Source organism: Carcharhinus amblyrhynchos, chromosome 14 (assembly GCF_965287045.1).
Source record: "Carcharhinus amblyrhynchos chromosome 14, sCarAmb.v2.hapA, whole genome shotgun sequence".
Taxonomy (NCBI): Eukaryota; Metazoa; Chordata; class Chondrichthyes; order Carcharhiniformes; family Carcharhinidae; genus Carcharhinus; species Carcharhinus amblyrhynchos.
In genome coordinates, this window is record NC_137337.1 from 24,992,774 (window position 1) to 25,011,672 (window position 18,899).

The window sequence follows — 18,899 nt, forward strand, 5'->3', positions numbered from 1 at the left end:
CAGTCCTCTCGGCGGCTGCGTCGCCTGATCAACGGCCGTCCTTGGAACTACGGTTCCCGGCGATCTTCGGGAGTTACGCCCGGGAGGGTAAAACATCCGGGTCACTGAGCGGGGGCAGAGAGGGTTGACCTCTGTTCACCATGGAAGCGGATCGCGGGGGAAGAGTTCGTTGTGCCCACGTGACTAGGTTTGCCTAGTTACGGCCATTTTGATGGCCGTTTTTTTCAAACCCCCGTCTGAGTGAGTGTTGCGCGAGCCGGGGAGCAGCGCGTGCCTCTCCTCTGCCTGTGCGTGCGCACGCCTGCCCGCCCGCCCGCTAGTCGCGGGCTGGAGTGGCCGGGACGGTTTGTTATGAGGGAAGGTCGGTGAGGTTTGCGGCCATAAGCCGGTACCGGCAGCGGGAGGTGAACGAGGCGATTATTGTAAAATAAGAGGCAAATGTCATGTAAACGATTGAATGACGTCAGAGAGGAAGGGATGAAGCCCTGGAGACGGCGGCGTTTACAGTCGCTGACAGCGCTCGGCCGGCCTCCACTCCCCGGCTGCTTTGATGGCAGGTTTGGTCGCCAAGCTGATGCGGCCGGCTTATGCTAAGCACCGCTTCCCGACCGGCGACCGGAGCGAAGGCAGTAGTGAGGCGGGCGGCGGCTTCTCCTCCTCCTCCTGGCAGGAACACTCGGGATGCCGTGATGTCGGCCGGGAGGAACGGCAGCCCGGCAGCGGCGCCGGACAACATGGAAGAAGATGTGATTCTCCAGCAGCTGAACAGCCAGGCTTCGCTCAAGCGCACCGAGGCACTCAAAACTCTCCGTGCCAACGTCAGGCAAAACGCAGGGAGGCTAGTCTTTGGCAACAAGAAAACTCTATTCTCAACTTTAAACGAAGTGCTCCTGGACGGCAGGAGGGAGGTCAAAGTCTCGTGTATCCAACTCATATCGGAAATTATTCAAGGATCGAATTCAGACCTGGATTACTGTAGGACTGCTGTGCTACCCAAACTTATATGGAGTCTGCGGGACGACACCCCTACTGTGCGCAAAGAACTCGTGCAAACTTTGCATGTATATTTAAAATACTCTGTCATCTCAAAGGACGTTTTCAGGGCTTTGATAGAGCATGGACTGGAAAACCATGATCCGGTTGTCAGGAAAGCAACGACTATTATCTTGCCTATCTTGCTCACTAAGGAACTTAACAATGACAGTTTATTCGACGTGACTCTTTGTTTAGCTAAGAAGCTAAGTGGTGATAGTATGGATGACCCGTCCTTGGCATTCACAACTATGGGGCACATAAAACGCCACATCGGGGAAGAGGAATTTAACTCGTACATAAAACGCTTGCCACCGTCTCTTAGGAGGGATTATAACAAACTAGTGGAAATAAAGTTTGAGCCACAGGCCAAGTTAAATGGAGCCTCTGCTCCAGTTCCTGAATTGGACCAGAGTAGAACCTTTAAGACCAAAGGATTTCCTGGTAGATCCACCGGCGGAGTTGAAGATGCTTCCCAATTTTCCAGGCCAATTTCAAAAGATCATTGTAACCTTGAGTTTCGGATAATTCCACAAGAGCTGTATGCCCGGCTTCTAGACCGGGAAGACTATAAGAGTAGAACACATGCAGTTGAAGAACTGAAGAATGTTGTTGATGATTTTAATTTTGTGACTGTGCCTTCTGCATCCATTTTAGGTTTTATTGGCTTTTTATGCACTTTGCTTGATGACTCAAATTTTAAAGTTGTTCACGGTACATTGGAAATCATCAACTTGCTGGTAGTTAAACTAAATCATGGTGTGGTAAATTATCTCAAACCCATTACATCTGCAACAATAAAAGTGCTAGGTGACAATAAAGTTGTCACCAAACAGGAATATATGAAAGTTTTTATAGGTTTAATGAAGCAGGTTGGTCCTCAAAAAGTACTTGATATGCTGCTTGACCATATAAAACACAAAAATTCTAGAGTAAGGGAAGAAATATTAAATATTATAATTGCTTCACTTTTGACTTATCCAAGTGAAGACTTTGATTTGCCCAGTCTTTGCCATGTTGTCGCACCAGCATTGACTGACTCCAAGAGAAAGATACGCCATGCAGCTTTAGAGGCTTTTGCCGTGCTAGCTTCATCTCTTGGTTCTAACAAAACATTTTTGGTTAAGGCAGTGGATACTGTGGAGATACAGGAAGATGGTGATGGTGTGATGGCTGCAGTGCAAGCCAGGCTAGCGAGAAGAATCCTGCCAAAATTAACTCCACAAGGACTTGTGGAATATGCAATACCAATGCCATCTTCTGCCCATGGTAGAGGAATACAGATGCCATTAGGAGCAGATACTGAGTGGCTGCTGGCTAGTGGAAGAACCCAGAGTGCACATAGTTACCATGGTGATCATGAAACTCATTCTTTGGGCAATGGATCACCTAGTCCCAGTACTGATGAATATACCTCACTCAGAAGAGTATTAAGTGCTGGCCGAGGGAAGAACAAATTACCGTGGGAGCACACGAGCTCCGCTACCAGGCGGTCTGGTCAGCAAACTAGGTTTTCAAACACAGCTCCTGCAGAGCAGGTAAGATTGGAGCATGCAAATTCTGAGGTGCCAATAATTTGAAAAGGTTGAATTATAAAGTTAAGCTATATAGTTTTGGTTTTAAATTATGCATAAGTGTACAGCATTAATAATTCAGTGCCTTGGACCTCCAAAGTAATCCAAATTGACACAAGTCACTGATCTGAAATTTTACAATGCTTGGTGGGTGAGGTTGTAAACCTTCTAAGATGCTGTTCAGAGATTGATGTAAGTAGCACGTGATAGCTCCTGGTTAGTTTATTAGTTTGTTTTCCTCATAATCGTAGCTGAAATTGAGAGTTCAAAGCCCACCATTGCTTGGTGCTGCCAACTTACTGTGCCACTGTACTTTGATCTCCTTGTAATTTGGCAAGTCTCACACTTAAACAAATCAAATTATAATTGATTTTAACTTGCCAAAATAAATTTTTGCTTATAGTAATATGTATAATTGGAGATCAAAATGTCAGACGTTTTTAATGAAACATTCTAGTTGCTTAAGTAGCTTCTGTATCATCGTATTTTTTAAATAACTTTTTTCAGTTTGGATGCACAATCTTGGACTTAGTGTAGCAGCTATTAACTGGTGACGAAAACTAATGTAATGTAAACATCCGTTCAACCTAAATGGTTAAGATTTTGCAAACTGCGTTTTTGCTATTGATCGGGTTTCATGTACGTCAATGATCAGAAAAATCTAATTTTAGACTATGTGCAGAAATACTTAGCCTGACATTAGTTTGTCGCAAGCATCTTGCTGCATCTGACACTGGGGTGCTCAATATCTGATCTGTTATTATTGAAATGCTTGTTTTTTTTTTAGTAGATTGCTGGCTTCTGGGAAAGAGTCAGAGTTGGATTTGTTTTGATTTTTGGTAACAAATACCACAATGTCATCAGAGAAATTACCTCAGCACCAGGCAATTTTCATCCTCTTTTTCAGCTATCGACCATATCTAGTACAAAAGAGTTGAAACTAACTGCTGAATCTCAATGATGCATGGTGAAGCTTTCTGTCTTGTTTTGCTAGCACATGTATAGGGCAGCACAGTGGTTAGCACTGCTGCTTCACAGCTCCAGGGACCTGGATTCGATTCCTTGCTCAGGTCACTGTCTGTGTGGAGTTTGCACATTCTCCTCGTGTCTGCTTGGGTTTCCTCCCGGTGCTTTGGTGGGGAGAGGGCGGGAATGTGGAACTGAGCCACGACAGATCAGCCATGATCTTATTGAATGGCGGGGCAGGCTCGAAGGGCCAGATGGCCTACTCCTGCTCCTATTTCTTATGTTATGTTCTTATGTTTCCTCCCACAGTTCAAAGATGTGCTGGTTAGGTTAATTGGCCATGCTAAAATTTCCCCTTAGTGTCCTGAGATGCGTAGGTTAGAGGGATTAGCAGATAAAATATTTAGGGATATGGGGGTTGGGCCTGGGTGGGATGGTGGTTGGTGCGGACTCAGGCCAGATGGCCTCTTTCTATACTGTAGGGTTTCAATGATTCTATGATATATTTGAACGTGTATTTCATTTTTGACTTTTTTTTTCAAATTTGTGTGTGCATATATATTTGTTCTCCTCCTTGAAGGATGACTTTGACCCTTATCAAAAGCAGTTGGATCAAGTTGTAAACCATTCAGAGTAAACATCAGTTTGGTTCCATTTGAGTCAGACGTTAAAGGACGTATTTCCGGAAAGACCAAGTTCTCAGAAACCCATTGATTGTTAGTACTTGTGGAGGAGTTTCAATCCTGCCTCATCACATACTAAAGTGTTCTTTTTTGAAAACAAGGAAAACTGTCACATTTTAATCTACCTAGATTATAGATTTTAGTGCACTTTTTTTCATGTTCATAGAAATTTAGGTTTCATTCTTTTTGATGTCTGACTGACATGTTACTTATTGATTCATATCCAAAAATCAATCTGTCCTGATGGACTGGTAGGTAAAGAGTAAATACTGAAACAAAACATGAGAAGGATCCAGGTGATCAGACCTCGGTTGGAATAGTAGTTGGGAGATCTACAACAGGATTCAATATCCTGTGGCATTGAGGGAGGCATATGCTCCTGATTGTTAGATATCCATGCAGTCACTTTTACAGTGATGGAACATGGCATTATATGGCACCATATGTGACCAAAATGTCTGATGGCAATTATTGCAACTCAGCTTATCAGTGTCCACAGAAGGGAAGGAGAGATGGCACTGGAGGGGGTGCAGAAGAGATACTCCTAGGTTGATTCTGGAGTTGAGAGGGTTGGCTTACGAGGAGATATGAGTAGACTAGGACTATACTCATTCAAATACAGAAGAATGAGGGGCGATCTTGTGGAAACATATAAGGTTATGAATGGAATAGATAAGCTAGAAGCAGGGAGGTTGTTTTCACTAGCAAGTGAAACTGGAACTAGTCTCAAAAAGGGGGAGTAGATTTAGGAATGATTTGAGGAGAAACTTCTTCACCCAAAAAGTGGTGAATCTGTGAAATTTCCTGCCCAGTGAAGCAGTTGAATATTTTTAAGGCAAGGAGAGATACATTTTTGAACAGTAAAGGAATTATTATGATGAGTAGGTGGGTAAGTGGAGCTGAGTCCACAAAAAGATCAGCCATGATCCTATTAAATGGCGAAGCAGGCTTGAGGGACCACATGGCCTACTCCTCCTAGTTCTTGTGTTATTTGGGAGGGTACATATGATTCGGATACAATGTTACCCAGATACTTCAACCATTTAGCTTCATCATCTTATAAGAATTCCCAAAATCTATTGCCTTTTATTATATGCGCATGAATGGATGAACGAGGTTCCCACTGGCCTCCCTACTATCTAGTGAAACCACAACCAAGGAAACAGGCTTGGCAGAATCGGTGGGTAAAGAGGACCCTGTTGAGCTTGACTCTAGTCTGGCACTGTGAAGAGACAAGAGAGGTGTAGAATAAGTGGGAGATCTTGGCCGCCGGTGAAATACCACTACTCCATTGCTTTTTTCACTGGGGGGGTTGGGGGGAAGTGAGCCCTGAGGGGCTCTCGCTTCTGGTCGGGAGCGGCCGGATGGCAACCAACTCCGCAGACAATGGCAAGTGGGGAGGCTGACTGGGGCTGTACACCTGTCACACCATAACGCAGGTGCCTTAAGGCGAACTCGGGAAGGACAGAAACCTCCCGTGGAGCAGAAGAGCAAAAGCTCACTTGATCTTGATTTTTCAGTACGAATACAGACTGTGAATGCGGGACTTCATGATCCTTCTGACCTTTTGGGTTTTAAGTGGGAGGTGCCAGAAAAGTTACCACAAGGATAACTGGCTTGTGGCAGCCAGGCGTTCATAACGATGTTGCTTTTTAATCCTTCGATGTTGGCTCTTCTATCATTTGTGAAGCCAAATTCACCGAGCGTTGGATTGTTCACCCACTAATAGGGAGCATGAGCTGGGTTTAGAATGTCGTGAGACATGTTAGCTTTACCTTATTGATGATTACAATAGTAATCCTGCTCAGTATGAGAGGAATCGCAGGTTCGGACATTTGGTGTATGTGCTTGTTGAGGAGCTGACGGTGTGAAGCTACCATCTGCAAGATTATGACTGAACACCTCTAAGTCAGGATCCCGCCTAAATGTAATGATACCCTAGCGCCACGGATCACTGGTTGGCCTGGGATAGCTGACTCCAGTCAGTGTGGAGTGCCACTCGATTCAGGGCTGGAATGCAGCTGAATGGGCACTGCCTCTCTTGTTAACACACACAGCATGTTCGTTGGGAACATGGTGCCAAAATATTCGTAGACAACCTGATTCTGGCTGTGGGTTTCGTATGTAGCAGAGCAGCTATCTCGTTGATTTTCAATAGATCGCATTCAGTGAGCCAAAAGTGAAAAAAGGTGGCATGGGCATGTTAGGCCAAAGGGCTTGTTTCCATGTTGTAAACCTCTACGACTCTACATCTTTACCTACTTGCACTTTCAGTGATTTATTTTTTTTCGCTTTGAAAACAGCATACTGCAGGTTTAATCACCGCAAAGGCACATTTGATGTTTCTGTTTATAGTGTGGTCTTCCAAGCCAGCACTGTAACACAAACAGTGAGACCTACAAGTCTGTGGGGACATAGAGCTCCATCTGCAGATATGGTTTCATTGCATGGTTCAAAAAAACAAATCTCCACCAGCATCAAAAGTAAAAGGGAAGCTGGTGTACATACTACCATTCTGATCCACCCACAAGTAAGCTGAGGTTGCAGCCTGCCAGTACAGGAAAAAATCAAATTTTCATATTTCTGGCTAAGAAGCTTTTGACCTTGCTGAAGGTTGATGGCCAGAAATTGTTATACCGGGACCTTCGGAACAGCTGTGCATCGAGGTTGGGCAGCTTAGTTGCTACAGCGATGCCAAAACCCATCCAGATATAGCCGGTCTGAATTCAGAACATTGAAAGGGACTTTGTGATAGATGTGCAGCTGTAAATTTTAAATAGATTGTGTAAGCAAAGTTTAGTCCAATGCAAATTTCCTATTGGCTGGTCTATAAATCTGAAGGGACACGAAGCTGTGTAGAGTTCTACAGTTTATTCTAAGTATTATACACCAGCTACAAATCAAAAGTGACTTGTGGAACAAGATCATTCATTGGAAAAATCTACTGCAGTGATTAAAAATAACTTGCTTTTAAAGCAGCCAGCTTCTGGCCGTCAGGTATTTGTTGTAAAATGCTAATATCTGAGGACTCTGTTTTTGTCCCTAACTACCCTATTTTCTCAGGCATGTTTTTATAGGCTGGTTACCCTATCTGTGTTGTGCTTTTACTTGATTTGTGGTGGTAATTTGACTGGGTTCCAAATAAAACAGAGCATAATTACTTTTATAAGTAAAAATCATTGTCTTAAAAAGTGCTGTGAGAATGCCATCACCCTGTTTAAACTCTTGTCAAAGCAGAAATTGAATTTATTTAGCACCATTAATAATCTCTCTCAAAACCCTTCATAGCCCATTCATTGCTTTTTGATAAATTGCCACACAACAGTGGCAGCATGGACACAAAATTGGCTGAGTGACAGACACAGGGCGAGAGGGGTGGCATGATAACACAATAGTTAGCACTGCTGCTTCACAGCAGTACGAACCTGGATTCAATTCCCGGCTCAGAACATAGAACAGTACAGCACAGTACACGCCCTTTGGCCCTCAGTGTTGTGCCAAGCTATGTCCAAACCCAAGATCAAGCTATCCCACTCTCTATAATTCTGGTGTGCTCCATGCTTGGATCAGTGTGTGGAGTTTGCACATTCTCCTCGTGTCTGTATGGGTTTCCTCTGGGTGCTCCGGTTTGCTCCCACAGCCCAGAGATGTGCAGGTTAGGTTGATTGGCCGTGCATAAAAAAAAATTGCCCCTTAGAGTCTTGAGATGCGTGGGTTAGAGGCATTAGTGGCTAAATATGTCGGGATGTAGAGGTAGGGCCTGGGTGGGATTGTGGTTGGTGCAGACTCCATGGGCCGAATGGCCTCCTTCACTGCAGAGTTTCAATGATTCAATGAAAGATTTGATTTATTATTGTCGCATGTATTGACATCCAGTGAAAAGTATTGTTTCTTGCACACTATGCAGACAAAACATTCTGTCCGTAGAGAGGGAAACAAGTGCAGAATGTAATGTTACAGTCATAGCTAGTGTGTAGAGAAAGATCAACTTAACACAAGGTAAGTCCATTCTAAAGTCTGACAGCAGCAGACTTGAGTCGGTTGATAGGTGTATCTTGTTCCTGACAGAAGAAGGTGGAAGTGTGTGTGTCTGGTGTGCGTGAGGTCCTTTAGTTATGCTGGCTGCTTTGCCGAGGCAAAGTGTAGACAGAGTCAATGGATGGGAGGCTGGTTTGCATGATGGATTGGGCTACATTGATAACCTTTTGTTGTTCCTTATGGTCTTAGGCGGAGCAGGAGCCATACCAAGCTGTGATACAACCAGAGAGAATGCTTTCCATGGTGCATTTGTAAAAGTTGGTGACAGATGTAACTGACATGTTAAATTTCCTTAGTCTTCTGAGAAAGTAAAGGCATTGGTGAGCTTTCTTCGCTATAGTGTTGGCATGGGCGGACCAGGACAGGTTGTTGGTAATCTGGATACCTAAAAACTTGAAGGTCTCGACCCTTCCTACTTTGTCCCCGTTGATATAGATAGGGACGTGTTCTCCTTTACGTTTCCTGAAGTCAGTGACAATCTCCTTCGTTTTGTTGACATTGAGAAGTGGTGAACATTTTTTTTGACCAGAGGAAAATTTGTAGCGGCATTTCCTGATTAAATATTAGTGACCTAAACCTTGGTGCACAGGCACAATTTCAAAATTTGTCAGTAAGAAACTTCAAAGTATTGCCAATCATGAAGATGGTGATATAGAACTGCATTCTGATTTTTACTGGCTCATGAACCAAGGACATCCAGGTCTCCAGGACGCCCGCATTTCCCAACCTCTCATTATTTAAGAAATATTCTGACTTTGTTTTTTCTACCAAAGTGAATAACTTCACACTTATTCATATTTTATCCCGTGTGCCACAATCTAACCCTTTCAGTTAACCTGTCTAAGTCTTTCCTCCCTGAAGTCTCCTTGCATCCTTCTCCTCACTTGCATTCCCACCTGGTTTGGTGTCATCTCATTCTTTTCTCGTGCTTCTTTGCTTTTCTGATTTGCTTTTGTAAGTTAAGAAATTGTACACTGAATAAGATGACCGGTTTACAATTAATAAAAGCAAATTACTGCTAATGCTGGGATCTGAAACCAAAAGAGAGAATGCTGGAAAATCTCAGCAGGTCTGGGAGCATCTGTAAGGAGAAAAGAGCTGGTGTTTCAAGTCCAGATGACCCTTTGTCATGGGGGTTACAGATAGTGTGACATGAGCCCAAGATCCTGGTTGAGGCTGTCCTGATGTGTGCAGAACTTGGCTATCAGTTTCTGCTCAGCGATTCTGCATTGTCGTGAAGGCCATCTTGGAGAATGTTTTTAGAGGGAGGGTGCATCTGTTGAAGGAGGAAATGATATCTCCACTTGTCCAGTTGACACAATAGCAATGGGGATGTTGCTGTTATCTAAAGGCTGCATAAACGTAGGAATAGTGAACTTTTAAACCTGTTTATGCTGTGTTAGTGTAAAATATAGGAAATTCCGTGAACATAAAAGCACTGCATTTGCCACCAGGAACATTCAGTAGTTAAGCAGAAAGCATACCAGTCTATGATTTAATATATGTATAAAAGAGAACCCCTCATTAAATATCATTTTAATCAAGGTGCATGTGCATACACAAGTTTATCACTTGCAGTTTCATCTTTTTTATATAGACCGTGCTTTAAGTAGCAGCTACAGCTTTAAATTGGCTTTGCCGCATTAAATTTCATTACCAATAATAGCTTGAAACTATATTTTGAAGGTTGGGACATTTTTGTATTCTTACGTCAGCGAGAGATGGTTTGGTCAGTGCAGCTATAGTGCTTCATTTGTATCTAAGCAACACTGGCAGAATGCATAAAAATTGGCTATTATTGTTAAACTGTTTAGACTCAAATTAGACTAACTATTAACTATTTAAGAATTTTATCAGGCTAAACGGTTTAATACTTCAAAAAAAAATCCATTTTTGCCATTTTGTTTCCATTATTATCTCATGTTTATGGGAGTAGATTTTCTACTTTGGCATTTCTAGTGTGTATTAGAACTGCCTAAATGAAATATTTCCCACTAACTTCATATCAGTGCATTTGTTATGAGGCCATGGTTTACATATTTAAAAAATTGTGAATTTACTAACTGGAAACTACAAGTTGTTTTCTAATAAGTCCAAATCCACGTTCATAGGATTATTACAGTGCAGAAGGAGGCCATTTGCCCCATCGAGCGTCTGCCAACAACAATCCCACCCAGGCCTTATCTCCATAATCCAAGTATTTACCCTACTACTCCCCTTTGCTCTAAGGGGCAATTTAGCATGGCCAGCCTACCTAAGCTGCACATCTTTGGACTGAGAGGAAATTGGAGCACCTGGAGGAAACCCACGCAGACATGGGGGGGGAGATTATGCAAACTGCACACAGACAGTGACAAGGCAGGGATTGAACCCGGATTCCTGTGGCTGTGAGGCAGCGTTGCTATCCACTGTGCCAGTAACTTGAAATCACAGTCAAAGGTGGTATAATGTTCGTACCTTCTACATTCCAAAGCCATTGAAGTGGAGACACCTTGTGTTCAAAGCCTCACTAAGAAAAATGAATAGGAACCACCATCTACCCCATGAGCAAAGCATCCAGACGATCCTCCAGTTACTCAACCGAATGGAGACAAACCATTAGCCACAATCACTTTGATAATGGATCACTAGGATCTGGTATTTCCACAAGCTAGGGAGAGATAGGAATAGTGAAGATGAAACCAAATGTGCTTGACAAATGAGGAAGAAAATGGATCAGTTCCTCAACTTTTAAAAGAGGAACCAAGATTGTACACCTGCAAGGTCCTGCCCAGTGTGGGAAAACCTGGACATCTGAAGGGGAATTGTTGGCATGTCAAAGGACCAGTGGAGTGCTGCCATTGAGGCAGTGTCCATTGCTGTGAAGGTCATAAACCTATGTTTCAATGTGGCGGAGTACAAAAATACTTTTTGATTTTATAAAAAGCCATTTTATAAAATGTCTTGATCAAATGTTTGTACTACACAGACTATCGTTATACTAAGGATATTAGTATTCTTGGCAACCTTATTTTTTTAGGTTAAGGAGGCTACAGCAGCAGTTGAAGGAAATACAGCATAAGAATGGTTACCAAAGACCTTTTTCCAAGATTTAAGTAGAGACCAAGAAAATTCCTGAACAGGATGTGAGGGAGGTGCCTCACCTTGTTGAGGTGCCATGGGGAAGTGCAGCAGAAGGAGAATAGTCAGCTGTGGGCAGCAGTGTCCTGGAGGACATGGGGCATATGGAAAGTGGGAGACATTGGGGGGTGGGTGGGTGGGATGGGGGGATGTTGTAGGAACCCATTCCCCAAAAGTAAAAGGAAAGGCAGTAAGCCTTATAATGTACTTCATTTGTGGAAACCACAAAGGAAATCGGTGTGGAATTACCCACTAGAGAATCAAATGGCTTTGTTCTATATTCAAATCTAACCAAACATAGCATTCAGCTTCAGAACCCATGAAGCTGGAAGTGGAGGAAGCAAACCCATCATTTGCAAGGATTCAAAAACAAGTTAGCATCCATTCTCTCTTTAGATATAAGATGCATCAGGAACAAAACTATTGAACCCAAGAGTTGTAGACAACAGTTAAGGAGTTAAGAACTTTATAGACAGTGCAACCACGCAGTAACAAAAAATGTGCATATTTCAAACTTGGGAGCCAAGAATTTGTCTCCACAATGGCCTGTGAAATTTGATTCCCTCAAACTCAAGTATTGAACTTCCACTAATTTCAAAGCTCCCAACCTGTTTATCTGTTGGCATTAAAACACTCAGGACATACCACTAGATGTTAGTGAAAACTCAAAGCCCCTGGACAATAAAACCTAAAAATTTAGAAGGCAAAGGGACCAAACACCAAGCTTATGAAACAGGCATCTTCCTTGAGCCAGATCCCAAAACCAGACAACATTTAATTATAATTGCTGATCCAAACAGGATGGTGAGAACTTTGAATTTAAACTGATGATTGATAAATGAGTGTTTGAGTATGAATGTGTATCTGTATTTTCTTTGGGAAAAGTTGTAATGAACTGTGTTCCATATTTCATTCTGCATGGTGGGGAGGTGTTACAAAGCCATGCTTTATATTTAAAAAAAATACTGAATTTTTTTGGCCGGAGACCACCAATTGAATTTTTAAAGTCTGAGAGGCATAAACCAACCATGGCTAACCAAGGAAATTAAGGAGAGTGTTAAGTTGATAGAAAAAGTACAGAAGGAAGCTAAAGTCAGTAACAACCCTGAAGACAGGAATAAATTCAGAATCCAACAAAGGAGGACTTGAAAGGATAGAGAAAAAATAAACTGAGGGCAAACTACCGAAGAATATAAAAACTGACTAGCTTAACTAAATATGTTTTTTTAAAAAAAGAAGAGGGGCGTCAAAGTGAACATAGGCCCCTTAGAAAATGAATAGGGGAAACAAGGAAATGGCAGAGGAGTTCAACAGAAGGCCTGTTGTTGCTTACCAGTTGTTCAGGAAATCCAAAGCGACTAAATACTATCTTCTCAGTAATCTTTCCGATGAGGTAGGTATGTCTGTCTCTGTCATTCGGACTGAATATCAAACATTACTAAGAACATGTGTCCTTTGAAAGATCCTGCAAAATCCACATACACACGTTGCCAAACCTCTTCGGGCCATTTCTGTGGATGCAGCAGTTTTTTTACCTTCACACAAGAACATGATCTAGCTTTCTCCTCCATTTCTGCATCCAGTCCAGGCTACCAGAAGTAACTTCTTGCCATTTCCTTCATGTGTACAACTCTGCAATTGCCCTTATGTCTTCTCTTTATCACCTGCTTCCTCTGAGGTGGTGGAATAATCTCTGAGTACCATAGAAGACATCCCGAATGTATTGACAGCCCCAACCTCTTGGAGTAGTAAGATTTCAAGTTAGGTGTTGATTCCAAAGTCTTTCCTAGTAAAACTATATCCATCACTTCTAAGCACAGGTTCACTCTTTTTTTTAATTTGCCTAGAAGTGACAGGCATGTTGTCTACTTGATCAAAATAGTAGATGTTCCCCTTTTTGAGCAGTCTAAAGAATTGGCTGGTAGTGGCAATCTTGAAAGTCCATAGCGTTACAATGTAGACTTGACTGTCGGTACTTTAATATTGTAAGTATATGCAGACAAAAACAACACCCATCTTTGCATTGTACTTGCTGCCAGTGATGGAATTCCTGTCTGTGGTCCAAAATGGTCTGTCAGCAGCATAAACTCTCTCTTCCATGAAGAACTGACGGAATTTCTTGCATTGTTTCATTGATCCGACCACTTCCATGTCTTGTTCTGGCATAACAGCTATGTAATGGTTTTAAAATTAAAGTTTTGGGCAAAGCTTCAATAATCAACAATCCTAGGAAAGAATGTAACTGGTTAATATTCTGAGGTGCAGGTGCCTCTAATGACTTTAATCTCAAGATGATTTGTGAAGGCTAATGGTGCCAATTGTGTGTCCCAAATGCTCAATGGAGGATCTTCAGACCATAGTCTTCCAGTCTCTGGAGAGTAGCATCCAAGTTTTGAAGGTATTGCTTTTCATCTCTTCCAGTGACTAGGATGTTATCTAGATAGCCCTGGACTCTGCCCAGTCCACTCAATCTGACCCATTGCCTTTTCGAACACTGCGGGAGCAGATGTAATACCAGTATTCACAGTTTGCAACCATATTTCTAGCAATTACCTCAATCTTCTTGCGCAAAGCTGGCTCTATAAACTGCTTGCAGATTACTCATGTCCACCTAGCCCATTTGTCTCCGTAGCACGTGAATGTTTTCCTTGTAACCCACTTTTCCTCGGTTAAGTTATTTTTGTTGTGTTTTGGAGACATGATAAACGCGACAGAATATGGTTAAAAACAAATGGAGCTTTATTAATTGTATGATCTCCATGGCTGCAGTTTTTCTCACTCTTCCCTGCACTAGGTCTATTACACTACTTCCAATGTATACATTAATACCACAGAGATCCAGTGAGCCAATCAGAATAAATTTTCATACACAACAGTAATCCCTTGGACGATGGGACTCTGACTGAAAGGAATGTACTTAGATGTAATATAATCATGTAAGCAAGGTAACTGGAATTCATGAGCTATGACCATATTTTGGTGACTGGGCAGTTAGAGAGAGGTGATCATGTGCCAATCTAGCTAGCCTGTGTGTGTTGAAGCATCTGATTTCTCTGCAGGCCAGTGTATTAGCAAATGAGATGCTGAAGAAGCAAGACCCTGTGTGCATTCTCGCACTCTAAACATCCAACTTTCACGTTTTAAACCCTGTCTCCTGATTCTTTTTGTGACAATGCATTTGCTGCAGGCAGAGACCTTTTTAAAGAATTCAACCCAGCAATTACTGTTTCCGGAAGAACAGCTAAATCCTCCATTTGCATCTTCAAACTGCCTCCAAACCCAAAAGGAGCACTAAGTTTAAGCTGAAACCAGCCAGGTCACCAAATCTCAAAAGCCATGGGCCCTTTAACTGTACTAGACTCTTAAAATGCTTAACCTATCCCTCATTATTTGTATGTGTGTATTTTTCTTACACTGGGCTAACTACAATAAACACTGAAACTCCAGGAAACCTTTTTATGTCTTTAATAGTCACAGCATGTAAGCAGTTAAACACTTACTGAATGGCAAACATATTTTTTAAAAATCCTGTTGCAGTCAAGTGAGGAGGAGGAAAAGAACGGAGCAATTCCTCCTCCTCACTCGGTTGTAACAGTGTTTACTGAGGTTGCCAATAAGACTTGCTAACAAATGTTTGTTCAGCAAATCATTGATGGATAAGTTCAAAGATCACTTCTCAACTAAAATGCTATGCTGCAATAAATATTTGGGCATGCCCTGTAAATTCCATCATTTTCTTAGACAACTTAAATTGGTGTGTTAGTAATGTTATTATGAACTTTAATCTCACCATTGATTTCATTAAGAAACAGTAGCTGAGTATTTTTGAAATTTAAATATTGCTGTGATATATTTACTAAGCCCTTAAAGCTCAAATGTGATTCTATAGTTTTGGAAGGATTTAATTTCACTCATCTAAATGGTGCTGGCGTGATCCACCAGTAAGCTAGAGTTGCTTTCTAGGCAGTAAGTAGAAATTGTTTTATAGGGAACTGATTGCCTAGAGTTCTTATTTAATTCATGCTCTAATAATATATTTTCAAATAGAAACTGGAAAAATATATTGAGGGAGACATTAAGGTGAAGTGAAGTCTTGGAAAGATGCAGACATTAGTTGAGGGTAGCTTGTAATTATTGCTCCAGATTTTCTGGTGTCAGTGACATTAAATGTTTGCTGCCACACCACCTCAAACTGACAGCAACTTCTGAAGCCCACATATGTACAATTAAACTCATCCAGAAATTGTTGTCTGTGATTCTGTGCTTTTCCATGGGGTTCCCTGAAACTCTTGCAGCCAGCAATCAATTAGAAATGACCTAACTGATGAGAGCTTTCCCTTTACCATTGTCATATCAGCGTTCAAGAAAATCCTGAAAAGTTAAGCCTGGGTTTTGAACATTTGATTAGGCCTTAACTAGTGCTGACGAACCTCTCTGGCCCATAAAAACTAATCAAATACCTGTGTAATGTCAGATTGTTCCATTCTTGAGGAAAAATTCCTATGTTCTTTGATATAAATTCTTAAGTTTGTTTGTTTGAAATTTCAGCTTTTTGTATTCATTTCTCAACTATTTATTTTCTCTGAAAAATTATTAAAGTATAAAGTTATTAGTGCATTTTACTTCCCTTTGTTGCTATCTGTGAAAATGCTTCAATTGATAGCTTAAACACATTGCTCTATGCCTGCTGATTCCTTAACTTGGTGCTAGAATCAAGTAAATTGAATCCATTCACAGAAATTGCTAGATCCCTGTGGGCAGCTTTTCCTGAGATCAGTGACAAGTACCATCACTTTGCCACTGACCACAAATTTTGGCCCATTGTATAAAATAAAGAGGCTAGCATGACACTGTTATATGATGGGCTTCCCTATTTTACAGTGAAGCCAGTTATGGAATAAATAAACATCCAGTCGAGTTGGAGTAGATTTGATGCCTTTGGGTAGACTATAAAATATACAATTTTTTATGACTGAGTACAATATAGCATTATTTTGAAGGATAATTGGGAAGTTCTTCCCTGATCAACATTTATACCTCCAACTACCATTCGTGAAGAAAACACCCAACTTAGTCATTACTACATTGTTTTTTTTGTAGGATCTCTTGTGTGCAACTTGGCTGCTGCATTTCCTTCATTACACTTCAAAATTACTTAATTTGTTGTTAAGTGCTTTCGGATGACCCGAGTTCCTGAAACTGTGTAAATGCAAATCTGTTCTATCTTTTGTTGGACTGGCCTTGCATCATTCCTAATATTATACAGGAGTATATTCAAAATGAAGGTTGCCTACATGTTATCAGAAACTCATGGGGTTGCTTGCATTTCGGTATTTGGATATGTTTGGTTTTTGGGTGTAATAGAAAAGGTTTTGTGCCACTTGGTGTTACATTAAACAGTTTGTGAAGCAAGGGAAAGCAGCCTGTAGAAGACTTGGCACTTATATCTGTAATAATAAAGACTTGCTGAATCCAGCTGGATCAATTATCATTACTTGTCCAACTGGGAGCATTTCCTTGGTTGAACTTGATTTGGGTCAGAAGCAAGAATACTCACAGCAGCCAGGCACAAAGTAAGGCAAGCAACTAGACTTCCTGCCGTCAAGGTCGAGTCCAGTTGGTGAGGTTCGTGTTGGCCTGGGTCAGGGACTTACTGCGTGAATAGCCATTAAGGTTCAAAAAATCTTATTGGCCATTTTTTTGGACCATGCCTTGGATGTGTTCAGTTTTTGGATTTGCGAATAATGGGTGCTTGATCTATATAGTAAGGAAGTGCTAATGTCAGAATATATTGTAGTTGCCTAGTCACAGCTAATATTTGGCTATTTGCATGTGAGCTCGTGCACAAAATATTTTTTCACATTGTTCCTTTTCTTACCATAGACTATCCTAATGATTTATAAGGAAATGAGTTTCTGCCAGTTATATAACATTTTAAAAATTAGTGAACCATATTGACTTGAATGCAAGTAATTTGATAGGCTAATCGAGGCAGAATACCGAGATGCTGGAAATTTTAATTTGATAGGCTACTTTGGTTTAATGAGATCCTAAATTTCCATTGCACTTTTACTGCTAATCTGAATTAAATAATTGGCTGTGTGAAAAATGAAGAAATCATGCTGATGTATTTAAACTTGCTTTTGATATTGTTTAAAGCCTAATATTGGTAGGAAGGAATTAACGCTAATATAGTCTACAATGTAGCAGATCTACGAGTGCTCAGCGCTGGTATTTGATATTAAAATGGCAAAATGTTCCAGATCCTAGTGCAAACATCTCCAAACTTCACAAAAGGAATCATCCAAAGTTAGTACGGCTGTTAGAATGTACGTATGACTGAATTACAAAACAAACAACTGGAATGAATTATGTTCTTGGATGTGTTGAAATAGAAATTATCTGCCTTTAGGAAGCAAAACCTTCTTTACCCACTGTAATGACTCAGGAAGCCCAATTGGAAAGCAGCATAGTTTTTGCAAGTAAAACCACTACCCGTGGTACGGTGTATATACACACTAGTCTGTTTCTGTGGTGACCATTCAGCAGGCCCAATCCTTGGTCTACCTTATAAATGGCTCAGGTAATAAGTTCCAGCTGGGTGGGTCACTATCTGTTAATAGGGGATCTTGTACTGAAACAAGCCCCAGAGGGAGATCGAGCAGCGATTTCCCCATGGGCCTTGTCGGAATCCTTACACCCACTTGTGCTAAAAGGTATTTCATTTCTAGAATCCTCTTCTAGATCTATTAAAAAGTTGTACATATTTGGAGATTCTGCACTTTAAGTTCTGTTTAAGGAATGTGAAGAAGGAACTGAATTCAATCTACCTAACCAATATCGGTCACACGATGCAAATGGCATATCAACAGTATGATGTTTTAATTAGTTTTCTGCGTGCATGTGTGTCTATGTGTGTATGTGTGCGTATATACTATATAGTTCTAAAAATATCTGGAGCAGTGTAAATAAACTACCATGAGCATAGTGATGATTTAAACAATCAGTTTAAACCCTATACTGGGCTAAAAACGTTGAAATTAACTTTGACTAATTTGATGGATTCAGGATTAGAAATTAAAGAATTCAAGATTGCAGTAGTAATTTGGTGTTCTCTAATAGTCTTGAGCAACTGTAGTTCATGTGCATCCTACGGTGTTGTTGGAGAAAAGGCTCCAGGATTTTGATCTAGCAGCAGTGAAGGAACAGTGATATTATTTCCAAGTAAAGATTAGTGACTGGCTCTTAGGGTGAAGTTAGGGCCAGTTGAGGATAGTGGTGGGAACTTATGTATGGAGTCAGAAGAGATAGGTGAGGTGTTGAATGAATACTTTTCTTCAGCGTTCACTAAGGAGAGGGGCCATGTTTTTGAGGATGTGCATGATACAGGCTGATAGGATGGAGGAGGTAGATGTTCTGAGGGAAGATGTATTAGCAATTTTGAAAAACCTGAGGGTCGATAAGTCCCCTGGGCCAGATGGGATAC

The 18,899-nt window shown here is 41.3% G+C and overlaps 1 protein-coding gene and 1 pseudogene across 1 annotated transcript in view; both read left to right on the forward strand.

Moving 5' to 3' along the window:
• The first annotated feature begins 237 nt into the window (after positions 1–237).
• togaram1 (TOG array regulator of axonemal microtubules 1) overlaps positions 238–18,899 on the forward strand; it is a 103,237-nt gene continuing 84,575 nt past the window's right edge. Inside the window, 2 exon segments of the mRNA XM_080202454.1 lie at positions 238–664; positions 666–2,570. Of these exon segments, the coding sequence (XP_080058580.1) occupies positions 551–664; positions 666–2,570 (2,019 nt within the window). The 5' untranslated portion in view covers positions 238–550.
• Positions 5,428–6,438, forward strand: LOC145352813 (28S ribosomal RNA; annotated as a pseudogene).